The sequence below is a fragment of the Coturnix japonica genome, unplaced genomic scaffold (genome assembly GCF_054131305.1).
Source record: "Coturnix japonica strain WE unplaced genomic scaffold, WE-NBRP24 Scf081, whole genome shotgun sequence".
In the NCBI taxonomy this organism is placed as follows: Eukaryota; Metazoa; Chordata; class Aves; order Galliformes; family Phasianidae; genus Coturnix; species Coturnix japonica.
Window position 1 is genome coordinate 466,116 of NW_028188984.1, and position 18,195 is coordinate 484,310.

Sequence of the window (18,195 nt, forward strand, 5' to 3'; positions counted from 1 at the left end):
ATATCCCCCACACCCCATGACCCCATTATCCCTTAAGGACCCCATTGGTGTCCCCATTGGGTTGTCCCCATTGTGGTGTCTCAATTGTGTCCCATTATTGTGTCCCCATTGTGGTGTCCCCATTGTCCCCCCTCCCCATATCCCCCCACCCAATGACCCCGTTATCCCTTAAGGACCCCATTGTAATGTCCCCAATGTGGTGTCCCCATTGGCCCCCCTCCCAATATCCCCCCATCCCATGACCCCATTATCCCTTAAAGACCCCATTGGGTTGTCCCCATTGTGATGCCCCCATTGTGATGCCCCTATTGTGATCTCACCATTAGGGTGCCCCTATTAGGGTCTCCTCATTACGGTGTCCCCATTGTGTCCCATTACGGGGTCCCCATTCTCCCCCCTCCCCACACCCTCCCACCCCCCACACTACACCCACAGTCAGACCATCAGTTGGACCATCTTTAACCACATCCCCCCACCCTATAAAACAAAGAATGGGGGTGACATTGGGGGGTGGGGGGGGGAGGGAGACCCTAATGGGGTTTTGGGGTCCCCCCCCCTTATCATGTGGGGCACCCGAAGATGGTCATGGCGTCCGAGAACTCGATGAAGTCCTGGCACAGGGGCTGCAGGTCGGGGTCCTGACACGAGTCCTCCAAGGGCCAGGCCTCCAACCACGTGTCCTTCCCGATCAGGTACGAGAAGCTGGGGACAGTAGGGGGCAGTAGGGGACAGTTGGGGACAATAGGGGGCAATAGGGGGCAATAGGGGACAATAGGGGACAATAGGGGGCAGTATGGGGCAATAGGGGACAGTAGGGGACAATAGGGGACAATAGGGGATAATAGGGGGCAGTAGGGGACATTAGGGGACAATAGGGGACAGTAGGGGACAATAGGGGGTAATAGGGGGCAATAGGGGACAGTATGGGGCAATAGGGGAGAACAGGGGACAATCAGGACAGTTGGGGGCAGTAGGCGGCAGTTGGGGACAATAGGGGGCAATAGGGGGCAATAGGGGACAATAGGGGACAGTGGGGGACAATAGGGGGCAGTAGGGGATAGTAGAGGATAGTAGGGTACAATAGGGGACAATAGGGGACAGTGGGGGACAATAGGGGTCAGTAGGGGACAGTACAGGGCAATAGGGGTCAATAGGGGACAATAGGGGGCAGTAGGGGACAATAGGGGACAGTGGGGGACAATAGGGGATAGTAGGGGACAATAGGGGTCAGTAGGGTTCAATAGGGGACAATAGGGGTCAGTAGGGTTCAATAGGGGACAATAGGGGGCAGTAGGGGGCAATAGGGGACAGTACAGGGCAATAGGGGACAATAGGGGGCAATAGGGGGCAATAGGGGACAGTATGGGACAGTGGGGGACAGTAGGGGGCAATAGGGGATAGTAGGGGGCAGTAGGGGGCAATAGGGGACAATAGGGGACAGTGGAGGACAATAGGGGACAATAGGGGACAATAGGGGACAATAGGGGACAATACGGGACAATAGGGGACAGTTGGGGCAGTAGGTCCCAATAGTCCCCATAGTCCCCACATCCCCATATCCCCATAGTAGTCCCCATAGCTCCCATAGTCCCCACATCCCCATATCCCCATAGTCCCCACATCCCCATATCCCCATAGTCCCCATATCCCCACATCCCCATATCCCCATATCCCCATATTCCCCATATCCCCACATCCCCATGTCCCCATATCCCCATATCTCCATACTCCCCATATCCCCATATCCCCATACCCCATAGTCCCCATATCCCCACATCCCCATATCCCCATACCCCCATATCCCCATATCCCCATAGTCCCCATACTCCCCATATTCCCCATATCCCCATGTCCCCATATCGCCATATCCCCATAGTCCCCATATCCCCATATCCCCATAGTCCCCATACTCCCCATATTCCCCATATCCCCATATTCCCCATATCCCCATGTCCCCATATCCCCATATCCCCATACTCCCCATACTCCCCATATTCCCCATATCCCCATATTCCCCATATCCCCATGTCCCCATATCCCCATATCCCCACATCCCCATATCCCCATATCCCCATATCCCCATAGTCCCCATATCCCCATATCCCCATAGTCCCCATAGTCCCCATAGTCCCCATATCCCCATATCCCCATAGTCCCCATAGTCCCCATATCCCCATATCCCCATAGTCCCCATAGTCCCCATATCCCCATATCCCCATAGTCCCCATATCCCCATAGTCCCCATATCCCCATATCCCCATAGTCCCCATAGTCCCCATAGTCCCCACATCCCCATATCCCCATATCCCCATAGTCCCCATAGTCCCCATAGTCCCCACATCCCCATAGTCCCCATATCCCCATATCCCCATATCCCCATAGTCCCCACATCCCCATAGTCCCCATATCCCCATATCCCCATATCCCCATATCCCCATATCCCCATAGTCCCCATATCCCCATATCCCCATGTCCCCATATCCCCATATCCCCATATCCCCATATCCCCACATCCCCATAGTCCCCATAGTCCCCATAGTCCCCATATCCCCATATCCCCATAGTCCCCATATCCCCATATCCCCATAGTCCCCATATCCCCATATCCCCATATCCCCATATCCCCATATCCCCATAGTCCCCATATCCCCATATCCCCAGTCCCCATAGTCCCCATATCCCCATAGTCCCCATAGTCCCCATATCCCCATATTCCCCATACTCCCCATATCCCCATATCCCCATACTCCCCATATCCCCATATCCCCATACTCCCTATACCCCCATATCCCCCTATTCCCCCCGTCCCTACCGGCTGCCGGTGACCCACAGATCAGACGCCAGCCCCCACACCAGGTAGTCCTGCCCCATCTGGAGGCTCAGCGCGTCGCGACATTGCTTGTGGCTCACGAACGTCCGGTTGCTCCCACTCGGGTCCTCGTCGGTTCCTGCCCCACAGAGAGGGGGGGACAAAGGGGACATCAGACCCCATTGTGCTCACCAGGCCTGGGTGGCACCACATGGGTGACCCCAAAACACCCTTGGGTGCCCCCAATGCAACTGGGTGACACCGAACCTCATGGTGTCTCCAACTCACCTGGGTGACACCATGGTGTCCTCAATGCAACTGGGTGACTCCAAACCTTATGGGGTCCCCAAGGACCCTTGGGTGCCCCCAACCCAACCAGGTGACACCATGTTGTCCCTAAGGACCCTTGGGTGTCCCCAATGCAACTGGGTGACCCCAAAACCCCCTTGGGTGTCCCCAACGCAACGGGGTGACACCGAACCTCATGGTGTCTCCAACTCACCTGGGTGACACCATGGTGTCCCCAATGCAACTGGGTGACACCAAACCTCACGGTGTCCCTAAGGACCCTTGGGTGCCCCCAACCCATTTTGGGTGACCCCATGGTGTCCCTAAGGACCCTTGGGTGTCCCCAATGCAACTGGGTGACTCCATGGTGTCCCTAAGGACCCTTGGGTGCCCCCAACCCAACTGGGTGACCCCATGGTGTCCCTAAGGACCCTTGGGTGCCCCCAACCCAACTGGGTGACACCATGTTGTCCCTAAGGACCCTTGGGTGCCCGAACCCAACTGGGTGACTCCATGGTTTCCCTAAGGACCCTTGGGTGCCCCCAACCCACCTGGGTGACCCCAAACCTCACGGTGTCCCTAAGGACCCTTGGGTGCCTCCAACCCAACTGGGTGACACCATGTTGTCCCTAAGGACCCTTGGGTGACCCCAAACCTCACAGTGTCCCCATGAACCCTTGGGTGCCCCCAACCCATTTTGGGTGACACCATGTTGTCCCTAAGGACCCTTGGGTGTCCCCAACCCAACGGGGTGACCCCAAACCTCACGGTGTCCCCAAGGACCCTTGGGTGTCCCCAACCCACCTGGGTGACTCCATGGTGTCCCTAAGGACCCTTGGGTGTCCCCAACCCAACCGGGTGACACCATGTTGTCCCTAAGGACCCTTGGGTGACACCAAACCTCACAGTGTCCCTAAGGACCCTTGGGTGCCCCCAACCCAACTGGGTGACCCCAAACCTCATGGTGTCTCCAACTCACCTGGGTGACACCATGGTGTCCCTAAGGACCCTTGGGTGACATCAAACCTCACGGTGTCCCCAAGGACCCTTGGGTGTCCCCATCCCAACTGGGTGACTCCAAACCTCATGGTGTCCCTAAGCACCCTTGGTTGACACTGAACTTCATACTGTCCCCTACCCCCCTTGGGTGTCCCCAACCCATTTTGGGTGACACCATGTTGTCCCTAAGGACCCTTGGGTGTCCCTAATGCAACTGGGTGACACCACGATGTCCCTAAGGACCCTTGGGTGCCCCCAACCCAACTGGGTGACTCCATGGTTTCCCTAAGGACCCTTGGGTGCCCCCAACCCAACTGGGTGACTCCATGGTGTCCCTAAGGACCCTTGGGTGCCCCCAACCCACCTGGGTGACACCATAGTGTCCCTAAGGACCTTTGGGTGACACCAAACCTCATGGTGTCCCCAACCCCACTTGGGTGCCCCCAACCCAACCGGGTGACTCCATGGTGTCCCTAAGGACCCTTGGGTGCCCCCAACCCAACCGGGTGACTCCATGGTGTCCCTAAGGACCCTTGGGTGTCCCCAATGCAACTGGGTGACTCCATGGTGTCCCCATGGACCCTTGGGTGCCCCCAACCCAACTGGGTGACACCATGGTGTCCCCAAGGACCCTTGGGTGACACCAAACCTCATGGTGTCCCCATTGACCCTTGGGTGCCCCCAACCCAACTGGGTGACTCCATGTTGTCCCTAAGGACCCTTGGGTGCCCCCAACCCAACTGGGTGACTCCATGGTGTCCCCAATGCAACCGGGTGACCCCAAACCTCATGTTGTCCCCAACCCCCCTTGGGTGCCCCTAACCCAACTGGGTGACTCCATGGTGTCCCTAAGGACCCTTGGGTGACACTGAACTTCATAGTGTCCCCAACCCCCCTTGGGTGCCCCCAACCCATTTTGGGTGACCCCATGGTGTCCCTAAGGACCCTTGGGTGTCCCCAACGCAACTGGGTGACACCGAACCTCATGGTGTCTCCAACTCATCTGGGTGACACCATGGTGTCCCCAATGCAACTGGGTGACCCCAAACCTCATGGTGTCCCCAAGGACCCTTGGGTGCCCCCAACCCACCTGGGTGACACCATGGTGTCCCCAAAGCAACTGGGTGACACCAAACCTCACGGTGTCCCTAAGGACCCTTGGGTGCCCCCAACCCAACTGGGTGACTCCATGGTGTCCCTAAGGACCCTTGGGTGCCCCCAACCCAACTGGGTGACCCCAAACCTCATGGTGTCCCTAAGCACCCTTGGTTGACACTGAACTTCATACTGTCCCCTACCCCCCTTGGGTGTCCCCAACCCATTTTGGGTGACACCATGGTGTCCCTAAGGACCGTTGGGTGTCCCCAACCCATTTTGGGTGACACCATGGTGCCCCTAAGGACCCTTGGGTGCCCCCAACCCAACTGGGTGACTCCATGGTGTCCCTAAGGACCCTTGGGTGACCCCAAACCTCACAGTGTCCCCATGAACCCTTGGGTGCCCCCAACCCATTTTGGGTGATACCCTGTTGTCTCTAAGGAACCTTGAGTGTCCCCAATGCATCTGGGTGACCCCAAACCTCATGGTGTTCCCATGGACCCTTGGGTGCCCCCAACCCACCTGGGTGACTCCATGTTGTCCCTAAGGACCCTTGGGTGCCCCCAACCCAACTGGGTGACCCCAAACCTTATGGTGTCCCCAACCCCCCTTGGGTGTCCCCAACCCATTTTGGGTGACACCATGGTGTCCCTAAGGACCCTTGGGTGCCCCCAACCCATTTTGGGTGACACCATGGTGTCCCTAAGGACCGTTGGGTGCCCCCAACCCAACGGGGTGACTCCATGGTGCCCCTAAGGACCCTTGGGTGCCCCCAACCCAACTGGGTGACTCCATGTTGTCCCCAAGGACCCTTGGGTGCCCCCAACCCAACTGGGTGACACCATGGTGTCCCCAAGGACCCCTGGGTGTCCCCAACCCATTTTGGGTGACTCCATGGTGTCCCTAAGGACCCTTGGGTGCCCCCAACCCAACTGGGTGACTCCATGGTGTCCCTAAGCACCCTTGGGTGCCCCCACCCCAGCTGTGTGTCCTTGTCCCTTGTCCCCAGGGTCCCGTACCCATCTTGATGACGGACACGATGCTCATGATGTAGTTGTCGTGGGACGGCGTCTCCTCCGTGGCCACCACCTTCACTTTGTACACTGGGGAGGGGGACGTCGCCGCGTCACCATCTCACAGCTGACCCCACAACCCCCCATTCCCTCCCCACACGTCCCCCTGTCCCCATATCCCCCATGTCTCACCCCATATCCCTGCCCCACATCACCCCATTCCCTTCCTATGTGACCCCTTGTCCCCATATCCCTCATGTCTCACCCCATATCCCTGCCCCACATCCCCCCATTCCCTTCCTATGTGACCCCTTGTCCCCATATCCCCCCATTCCCTTCCTATGTGTCCCCTTGTCCCCATTTCCCCCCATTCCCTTCCTACGTGTCCCCGTCCCCATATCCCCCATGTCTCACCCTATATCTCCATCCCCATAACCCTCCATTCCCTCCCCACACATCCCCTTGTCCCCATACCACCCCATTCCCTCCCTACGTGTCCCCCTGTCCCCATGTCTCACCCTATATCTCTGCCCCATATACCCCCATTCCCTTCCTATGTGTCCCCTTGCCCCATATCCCCCCATTCCCTCCCCACGTGTCCCCTTGTCCCCATACCCCCCATGTCTCACCCTATATCTCTGCCCCACATCCCCCCATTCCCTTCCTATGTGTCCCCTTGCCCCACATCCCCCATGTATCACCCCATATCTCTGCCCCATATCCCCCCATTCCCTCCCACGCGTCCCCTTGCCCCACATCCCCCCATATCTCACCATAGTCCACCCCTGGTTTGCAGGCGAGGTCGATGCGCTCATTGACCGTGATGGGATTGTCCTTCTTCTGTCGGATGAAACAGTTCTCTGTGGGGACACGGCGTGACAATGACATTCCATGTCACGGATGGGACGAGGCCAGCGACAGCAGGGACACGTCCCATCATGGCTATGACATGTCCCATCAAGGCTACGACACGTCCCATCACGGCTATGACACGTCCTATCATGTCTATGACATGTCCCATCATGGCTACGACACGTCCCATCATGGCTTCGACATGTCCCATCATGGCTATGACATGTCCCATCATGGCTACGACACGTCCCATCATGGCTATGACACGTCCCATCATGGCTATGACATGTTACATCATGGCTATGACATGTCCCATCATGGTTATGACGTGTCCCACACCATCCATGTCACATCCCATCTTGGCTATGAGGTGTCCCATGCCATCCATGACACGTCCCATCATGGCTATGACACGTCCCATCATGGCTATGACGTGTCCCATCATGGCTATGACACGTCCCATCACGGCTATGACGTGTCCCATGCCATCCATGTCACGTCCCATCATGGCTATGACATGTCCCATCATGGCTACGACACGTCCCATCATGGTTATGACATGTCCCATCATGGCTATGACATGTCCCATCACGGCTATGACATGTTCCATCACGGCTATGACATGTCCCATCATGGCTATGACACGTCCCATCATGGCTATGACATGTTCCATCACGGCTATGACACGTTCCATCATGGCTATGACACGTCCCATCATGGCTATGACATGTCTCATCATGGCTATGATGACATGTCTCATCATGGCTATGACGTGTCCCATCATGGCTATGACGTGTCCCATCATGGCTTCGACACGTCCCATCATGGCTTCGACACGTCCCATCATGGCTACGACACGTCCCATCATGGCTATGACACATCCCATCATGGCTATGACACGTCCCATCATGGCTATGACACGTCCCATCATGGCTATGACACGTCCCATCATGGCTATGACATGTCCTATCATGGCAATGATGACATGTTCCATCATGGCTATGACGTGTCCCATCATGGCTATGACACGTCCCATAATGGTTATGACATGTTCCATCATGGTTATGATGACATGTCCCATCATGGCTATGATGACATGTCCCATCATGGCTATGACATGTCCCATCATGGCTATGACATGTCCCATCATGGCTACGACACGTCCCATCATGGCTATGACACATCCCATCATGGCTATGACGTGTCCCACGCCATCCATGACACGTCCCATCATGGCTATGGCGTGTCCCATCATGGCTATGACATGTCCCATCATGGCTATGACATGTTCCATCGTGGCTATGATGACACGTCCCATCATGGCTATGACATGTCCCATCATGGCTATGATGACATGTCCCATCATGCCTTCGACATGTCCCATCATGGCTATGACACGTCCCATCATGGCTATGACATGTCCCATCATGGCTATGATGACATGTCCCATCATGGCTTCGACATGTCCCATCATGGCTATGACACGTCCCATCATGGCTACGACACGTCCCATCATGGCTATGACGTGTCCCATCATGGCTATGACATGTCCCATCATGGCTATGACGTGTCCCATCATGGCTATGACACGTCCCATCATGGCTATGACGTGTCCCATCATGGCTATGACATGTCCCATCATGGCTATGACGTGTCCCATCATGGCTATGACACGTCCCATCATGGCTATGACACGTCCCATCATGGCTATGACGTGTCCCACGCCATCCATGTCACGTCCCATCATGGCTATGACGCGTCCCATCATGGCTATGACGTGTCCCATCATGGCTATGACACGTCCCATCATGGCTATGACACGTCCCATCATGGCTATGACGTCCCATCATGGCTATGACATGTTCCATCATGGCTATGACGTGTCCCATGCCATCCATGTCACGTCCCATCATGGCTATGACGTGTCCCATCATGGCTATGACGTGTCCCATCATGGCTATAACACGTCCCATCACGTCAATGACGCGTGTTGTGCCCCCCATCCCGTGTTGCCCCATGTCACCTTCCGCACACCGACACACGTCCCCGTGGCAGATCTTCCTCAGCTGCCCCCCCTCCTTGTCGGGGTGGTAGAAGCGGGTGCAGCGATCGTCTGTGGGGACACGACATGGGGGTCACAAAGGGGGACACGGAGGGGGACGTGGAGGTGTCCCCACGTGTTCCTATGGCCCCACAACCCCTTGGTGTCCCTATATTCCCCTATGGCCCCATACCCCCTTGGTGTCCCTATGGCCCCACAACCCCTTGGTGTCCCTATGGCCCCATACCCCCTTGGTGTCCCTATGGCCCTATACCCCCCTTGGTGTCCCTATATTCCCCTATGGCCCCATACCCCCTTGGTGTCCCTATAGCCCTATAACCCCTTTGTGTCCCTATGGCCCCATACCCCCTTGGTGTCCCTATGGCCCCATACCCCCTTGGTGTCCCTATAGCCCCATACCTCCTTGGTGTCCCTATAGCCCCATACCCCCTTGGTGTCCCTATGGCCCCACAACCCCTTGGTGTCCCTATGGCCCCATACCCCCTTGGTGTCCCTATAGCCCTATACCCCCTTGGTGTCCCTATAGCCCTATACCCCCTTGGTGTCCCTATAGCCCCATACCCCCTTGGTGTCCCTATGGCCCCACAACCCCTTGGTGTCCCTATGGCCCCATACCCCCTTGGTGTCCCTATGGCCCTATACCCCCCTTGGTGTCCCTATATTCCCCTATGGCCCCATACCCCCTTGGTGTCCCTATAGCCCTATAACCCCTTTGTGTCCCTATGGCCCCATACCTCCTTGGTGTCCCTATGGCCCTATAAACCCTTGGTGTCCCTATGGCCCCATACCCCCTTAGTGTCCCCATGTGTCCCTATAGCCCCATACCCCCTTGTTGTCCCTATAGCCCCATACCCCCTTGGTGTCCCTATGGCCCCACAACCCCTTGGTGTCCCTATATTCCCCTATGGCCCCATACCCCTTGGTGTCCCTATGGCCCTATACCCCCCTTGGTGTCCCTATGGCCCTATACCCCCTTGGTGTCCCCATGGCCCCATACCCCCTTGGTGTCCCTATGGCCCTATACCCCCCTTGGTGTCCCTATGGCCCTATAACCCCTTTGGTGTCCCTATGGCCCCATAACCCCTTGGTGTCCCTATGGCCCTATAAACCCTTGGTGTCCCTATGGCCCTATAAACCCTTGGTGTCCCTATGGCCCCATAACCCCTTGGTGTCCCTATGGCCCCATACCCCCTTGTTGTCCCTATAGCCCCATACCCCCTTGGTGTCCCCATGTGTCCCTATGGCCCTATAAACCCTTGGTGTCCCTATATTCCCCTATGGCCCTTTATCCCCCTTGGTGTCCCTATGGCCCTATAAACCCTTCATGTCCCTATGGCCCCATACCCCCTTGGTGTCCCCATGTGTCCCTATGGCCCTATACCCCCTTGGTGTCCCTATAGCCCCATACCCCTTTGGTGTCCCTATGGCCCCATACCCCCTTGGTGTCCCTATGGCCCCATAACCCCTTGGTGTCCCTATGGCCCCATACCCCCTTGGTGTCCCTATGGCCCCATACCCCCTTGGTATCCCTATGGCCCTATACCCCCCTTGGTGTCCCTATATTCCCCTATGGCCCCATACCCCCTTGTTGTCCCTATGGCCCCATACCCCCTTGTTGTCCCTATGGCCCCATAACCCCTTGTTGTCCCTATGACCCCACAACCCCTTGGTGTCCCTATATTCCCCTATGGCCCCATACGCCCTTGGTGTACCTATAGCCCCATACCCCCTTGGTGTCCCTATGGCCCCATAACCCCATTGGTGTCCCTATGGCCCCATACCCCCCTTGGTGTCCCTATGGCCCCACAACCCCTTGGTGTCCCTATGGCCCCATACCCCTTTGGTGTCCCTATGGCCCCATACCCCCTTGGTGTCCCTATGGCCCCATACCCCTTTGGTGTCCCTATGGCCCCATAACCCCTTGGTGTCCCTATGGCCCCATACCCCCTTGTTGTCCCTATAGCCCCATACCCCCTTGGTGTCCCTATAGCCCTATAACCCTTTGGTGTCCCTATGGCCCTATAAACCCTTGTTGTCCCTATGGCCCTATACCCCCCTTGGTGTCCCTATATTCCCCTATGGCCCCATACCCCCTTAGTGTCCCCATGTGTCCCTATGTCCCCATACCCCCTTGGTGTCCCTATGGCCCCATACCCCCTTGGTATCCCTATGGCCCTATACCCCCCTTGGTGTCCCTATATTCCCCTATGGCCCCATACCCCCTTGTTGTCCCTATGGCCCCATAACCCCTTGTTGTCCCTATGACCCCATAACCCCTTGGTGTCCCTATGGCCCCATACCCCCTTGGTGTCCCTATGGCCCCATACCCCCTTGGTATCCCTATGGCCCTATACCCCCCTTGGTGTCCCTATATTCCCCTATGGCCCCATACCCCCTTGTTGTCCCTATGGCCCCATACCCCCTTGTTGTCCCTATGGCCCCATAACCCCTTGTTGTCCCTATGACCCCATAACCCCTTGGTGTCCCTATGGCCCCATACCCCCTTGGTGTCCCTATAGCCCCATACCCCCTTGGTGTCCCTATGACCCCACAAACCCTTGGTGTCCCCATGTGACCCTATGGCCCCATAACCCCTTGGTGTCCCTATATTCCCCTATGGCCCTTTATCCCCCTTGGTGTCCCTATGGCCCTATAAACCCTTCGTGTCCCTATATTCCCCTATGGCCCCATATCCCCTTGGTGTCCCTATATTCCCCTATAGCCCCATACCCCTTTGGTGTCCCTATGGCCCCATACCCCCTTGGTGTCCCTATGGCCCTATACCCCCCTTGGTGTCCCTATGGCCCCATACCCCCTTAGTGTCCCCATGTGTCCCTATGGCCCCATACCCCCATGGTGTCCCTATAGCCCCATACCGCCTTGGTGTCCCTATGGCCCTATACCCCCCTTGGTGTCCCTATATTCCCCTATGGCCCCATACCCCCTTGGTGTCCCTATGGCCCCATACCCCTTTGGTGTCCCTATGGCCCCATACCCCCTTGTTGTCCCTATGGCCCCATAACCCCCTTGTTGTCCCTATGGCCCCATACCCCTTTGGTGTCCCTATGGCCCCATACCCCCTTGGTGTCCCTATGGCCCTATACCCCCCTTGGTGTCCCTATGGCCCTATACCCCCCTTGGTGTCCCTATGGCCCCATACCCCCTTAGTGTCCCCATGTGTCCCTATGGCCCCATGCCCCCATGGTGTCCCTATAGCCCCATACCGCCTTGGTGTCCCTATGGCCCTATACCCCCCTTGGTGTCCCTATATTCCCCTATGGCCCCATACCCCCTTGGTGTCCCTATGGCCCCATACCCCTTTGGTGTCCCTATGGCCCCATACCCCCTTGGTGTCCCTATGTCCCCACACCCCCTTGGTGTCCCCATGGCCCCATACCCCCATGGTGTCCCTATAGCCCCATAACCCCTTGGTGTCCCTATAGCCCCATACCCCCTTGGTGTCCCTATGGCCCCATAACCCCCTTGTTGTCCCTATGGCCCCATACCCCCTTGGTGTCCCCATGGCCCCATACCCCCATGGTGTCCCTATAGCCCCATACCCCCTTGTTGTCCATATAGCCCCATACCCCCTTGGTGTCCCTATGGCCCTATAAACCCTTGGTATCCCTATGGCCCTATAACCCCTTGGTGTCCCTATGGCCCCATACCCCCTTGGTGTCCCTATGGCCCTATAACCCCTTGGTGTCCCTATGGCCCCATACCCCCTTGGTGTCCCCATGTGTCCCTATGGCCCCATACCCCCTTGGTGTCCCTATGGCCCTATAAACCCTTGGTGTCCCTATGGCCCTATAAACCCTTGGTGTCCCTGTGGCCCTATACCCCCCTTGGTGTCCCTATATTCCGCTATAGCCCCATACCCCCTTGGTGTCCCTATGGCCCTATAACCCCTTGGTGTCCCTATGGCCCCATACCCCCTTGGTGTCCCCATGTGTCCCTATGGCCCTATAACCCCTTGGTGTCCCTATGGCCCTATAACCCCTTGGTGTCCCTATATTCCCCTATGGCCCCATACCCCCTTGGTGTCCCTATGGCCCTATAACCCCTTGGTGTCCCTATGGCCCCATAACCCCTTGATGTCCCTATGGCCCCACAACCCCTTGGTGTCCCTATATTCCCCTATAGCCCCATACCCCCTTGGTGTCCCTATGGCCCCATAACCCCTTGGTGTCCCTATGGCCCCATACCCCTTGGTGTCCCTATGGCCCCACAACCCCTTGGTGTCCCTATGGCCCCATACCCCCTTGGTGTCCCTATGGCCCTATAAACCCTTGGTGTCCCTATGGCCCCATACCCCCTTGGTGTCCCTATGGCCCTATACCCCCCTTGGTGTCCCTATGGCCCTATACCCCCCTTGGTGTCCCTATATTCCCCTATGGCCCCATACCCCCTTGGTGCCCCTATGGCCCCATACCCCCCTTGGTGTCCCTATAGCCCCATACCCCCTTGGTGTCCCTATGGCCCTATAAACCCTTGGTGTCCCTATATTCCCCTATAGCCCCATACCCCCTTGGTGTCCCTATGGCCCCATACCCCCATGGTGTCCCTATAGCCCCATACCCCCTTGGTGTCCCTATGGCCCCATACCCCCTTGGTGTCCCCATGTGTCCCTATGGACCCATAACCCCTTGGTATCCCTATGGCCCCATAACCCGCTTGGTGTCCCTATATTCCCCTATGGCCCCATACCCCCTTGTTGTCCCTATAGCCCCATAACCCCTTGGTGTCCCTATGGCCCCACAACCCCTTGGTGTCCCTATGGCCCCACAAACCCTTGGTGTCCCCATGTGTCCCTATGGCCCCATACCCCCTTGGTGTCCCTATGGCCCCATAACCCCCTTGGTGTCCCTATGGCCCCATACCCGCTTGGTGTCCCTATAGCCCCATACCCCCTTGGTGTCCCTATGGCCCCATACCCCCTTAGTGTCCCCATGTTCCCCTATGGCCCTATAACCCCTTGGTGTCCCTATGGCCCCATAACCCCCTTGTTGTCCCTATGTCCCCACACCCCCTTGGTGTCCCTATGTCCCCACACCCCCTTGGTGTCCCCATGGCCCCATAACCCTCTTGGTGTCCCTATGGCCCTATACCCCCTTGGTGTCCCTATGGCCCTATAAACCCTTGGTGTCCCTATATTCCCCTATGGCCCCACAACCCCTTGGTGTCCCTATATTCCCCTATGGCCCCATACCCCCTTGGTGTCCCTATGGCCCCATAACCCCCTTGTTGTCCCTATAGCCCCATACCCCCTTAGTGTCCCCATGTGTCCCTATGGCCCCATACCCCCTTGGTGTCCCTATGGCCCTATACCCCCTTGATGTCCCTATGGCCCTATAAACCCTTGGTGTCCCTATATTCCCCTATGGCCCCATTCCTCTTTGGTGTCCCTATGGCCCCATATCCCTTGGTGTCCCTATAGCCCCATACCCCCTTGGTGTCCCCATGTTCCCCTATGGCCCCATACCCCCTTAGCGTCCCCATGTGTCCCTATGGCCCCATAACCCCCTTGTTGTCCCTATATCCCCACACCCCCTTGTTGTCCCCACGTGTCCCATGTAGGTGTGTTCCCATAGGGACAGTTGGGCTCTGTGGGGCGCGGTGGTGACGTGTGGGGCTGAGCGGGGCCGTGGGGACGCACCGATCTTGTAGTAGCTGTAGACGGTGACGGAGGCGGGTTGGATCAGCCCCACCTGGAAGTGCTGGTGGGCCCTGAATGCGATGCACTCCTCCACCTGGTGGGAGACCTGCACGCGGGGTACAGGGATGTGGGGCAATGGGGGCAGGGCCTCACCCCATAGACAGTCATCGGCCCCATTCCCATCTCCAACTCCATCCATAACCCCATAACCCCATATTCTCATTCCCATCTATGTCCCCACTCCCATCTCCATCCATATCCCCATTCCCATCTCCATCCATAACCCCATTCCCATCTCCATCCATATCCCCATTCCCATCTCCATACACGTCCCCATTCCCACCCCCATCCATAACCCCATATCTCCATCCATAACCCCATATCCCCATAACCCCATATACCCATTCCCATCCATATCCCCATATCCCCATCCATATCCCCATAACTCCATATCCCCTTATCCCCATCCATATCCCCATAACCCCATTCCCATCCCCATCCCTATCTCCATATTCCCATAAGCCCATCTCCATCCATATCCCCATAACCCCATATACCCATTCCCGTCCATATCCCCATAACCCCATTCCCATCTCTATCCATAACCCCATATCCCCATCCCATCCATATCCCCATCCCATCCATATCCCCATCCCATCCATATCTCCATATCCCCATAACCCCATTCCCATCCATATCCCCATGTCCCCATCCCCATCCATAACCCCATATCCCCATATCCCCATATCCCCATCCATATCCCCATCCATATCCCCATCCATATCCCCATAAGCCCATCTATATCCCCATCCATGACCCCATATCCCTATCCCCATCCATGACCCCATATCCCCATCCATATCCCCACATCCCCATATCCCCATCCATATCCCCATATCCCCATCCATATCCCCACATCCCCATCCATATCCCCACATCCCCATATCCCCATCCATATCCCCATATCCCCGTCCATCTCCCCATAACCCCATTCCCATCCCCATCCCTATCTCCATATCCCCATAACCCCATCTCCATCCATATCCCCGTAACCCCATATACCCATTGCCATCCATATCCCCATACTCCTATATCCCCACCTCCATCCATATCCCCATATCTATCTCCATCCATAACCCCATATCTCCATCCATAACCCCATATCTCCATCCATATCCCCATATCTATCTCCATCCATAACCCCATATCTCCATCCATAACCCCATATCTCCATCCATATCCCCATATCTATCTCCATCCATAACCCCATATCTCCATCCATAACCCCATATCTCCATCCATATCCCCATATCTATCTCCATCCATAACCCCATATCTCCATCCATAACCCCATATCTCCATCCATAACCCCATATCTCCATCCATAACCCCATATCTCCATCCATAACCCCATATCTCCATCCATAACCCCATATCTCCATCCATAACCCCATATCTCCATCCATAACCCCATATCCCCATCCATATCCCCATATCTCCATCCATAACCCCATATCTCCATCCATAACCCAATATCTCCATCCATATCCCCATATCCCCATCCATATCCCCATAACCCCATTCCCATACCCATCCATATCCCCATATCCCCATAACCCCATATCCCCATATCCCCATATCCCCATCTCCATCCATATCCCCATATCCCCATATCCCCATATCCCCATATCCCCATAACCCCATATCCCCATATCCCCATATCCCCATCTCCATCCATATCCCCATATCCCCATATCCCCATATCCCCATATCCCCATATCCCCATATCCCCATAACCCCATAGCCCCATAACCCCATAACCCCATAACCCCATATCCCCATAACCCCATATCCCCATAACCCCATATTCCCATAACCCCATATCCCCATATCCCCATTTGCCATCGAGGTCTCCTATCCCACCCCATCCCATCTCATCCCCCCCCAATGTCCCCCCCCATCCCCCCCAAAACCCATTATCCTACCCCATATCCCCCCATATCCCCCCATATCACCTTATCCTACCCCCATATCCCCCCATATCCCCCCATATCCCCCCATATCCCCCCATATCCCCCCATATCCCCCATATATCCCCCCATATCCCCCCATATCCCCCCATATCCCCCCAATATCCCCCTATATCCCCCCATATCTACCCCATATCCCCCCCATATCACCTTATCCTACCCTCATATCCCTGCATATCCCCCCATATCCCCCCATATCCCCCTATATATCCCCATATCCCCCCATATCCCCCCCATATCCCCCCATATCCACCCATATCCCCCCCATATCCCCCCATATCCCCCCCATATCACCTTATCCTACCCCCATATCCCCCCATATCCCCCTATATCCCCCTATATCCCCTCATATCCCCCCATATCCCCCCCATATCCCCCCCATATCACCTTATCCTACCCTCATATCCCTGCATATCCCCCCATATCCCCCCTATATCCCCCTATATCCCCCCTATATCCCCCTATATCCCCCTATATCCCCCCATATCCCCCCATATCCCCCCATATCCCCCCCATATCCCCCCTATATCCCCCATATCCCCCCCATATCCCCCTATATCCCCCCATATCCCCCCATATCACCTTATCCTACCCCCATATCCCCACATATCCCCCCATATCCCCCTATATCCCCCCATATACCCCCCATATCTCCCCTATCCCCCCATATCCCCCCCCATATCCCCCTATGTCCCCCCATATACCCCTATATCCCCCTATATCCCCCCATATCCCCCCATATCCCCCCATATCCCCCCCATCCCCTCACCTTATCCAGGTAGATGATGAGGTTGCTGCGGTTGGACAGCGAGTGGTCGATCTCAAACTTGGAGATGTAGCGCTCCACTCCTTCGGAGAGCTGGGGGGGGTCAGAGGGGGGTTATGGGGGGGATATGGGGGGGATATGGGGGATATGGGGGGATATGGGGGGGATATGGGGGGATATGGGGGAATATGGGGGTTATGTGGGGGATATGGGGCGGATATGGGGGGATATGGGGGAATATGAGGGGTTATGGGGGGGATATGGGGCGGATATGGGGGGGATATGGGGGGCTATGGGGAATATGGGGGAATATGGGGGGTTATGGGGGAATATGAGGGGTTATGGGGGGGATATGGGGCGGGATATGGGGGGGATATGGGGGGCTATGGGGAATATGGGGGGATATGGGGGAATATGGGGGGTAATGGGGGGGATATGGGGCGGATATGGGGGGGATATGGGGGGCTATGGGGGAATATGGGGGGGTTATGGGGGAGATATGGGGGAATATGGGGGGTTATGGGGGAATATGGGGGGGATATGGGGGGGATATGGGGGTATACGGTGGTATATGGGGGAATATGGGGGGATATGGGGGAATATGGGGTGTTATGGGGGTGAT

General features: G+C 56.5%; 1 protein-coding gene across 1 annotated transcript; it reads right to left on the reverse strand.

Moving 5' to 3' along the window:
* Positions 1-442: 442 nt before the first annotated feature.
* LOC107307355 (complement C3-like) lies at positions 443-17,672 on the reverse strand (the record flags this gene model as incomplete). Its single annotated transcript, XM_085534379.1, has 7 exons — positions 443-702; positions 2,813-2,948; positions 6,214-6,297; positions 6,981-7,067; positions 9,083-9,172; positions 14,778-14,883; positions 17,577-17,672. Coding segments are annotated over 7 exons (741 nt in total), but the record flags the coding sequence as incomplete, so codon positions are not given.
* Between the last annotated feature and the right edge of the window lie 523 nt (positions 17,673-18,195).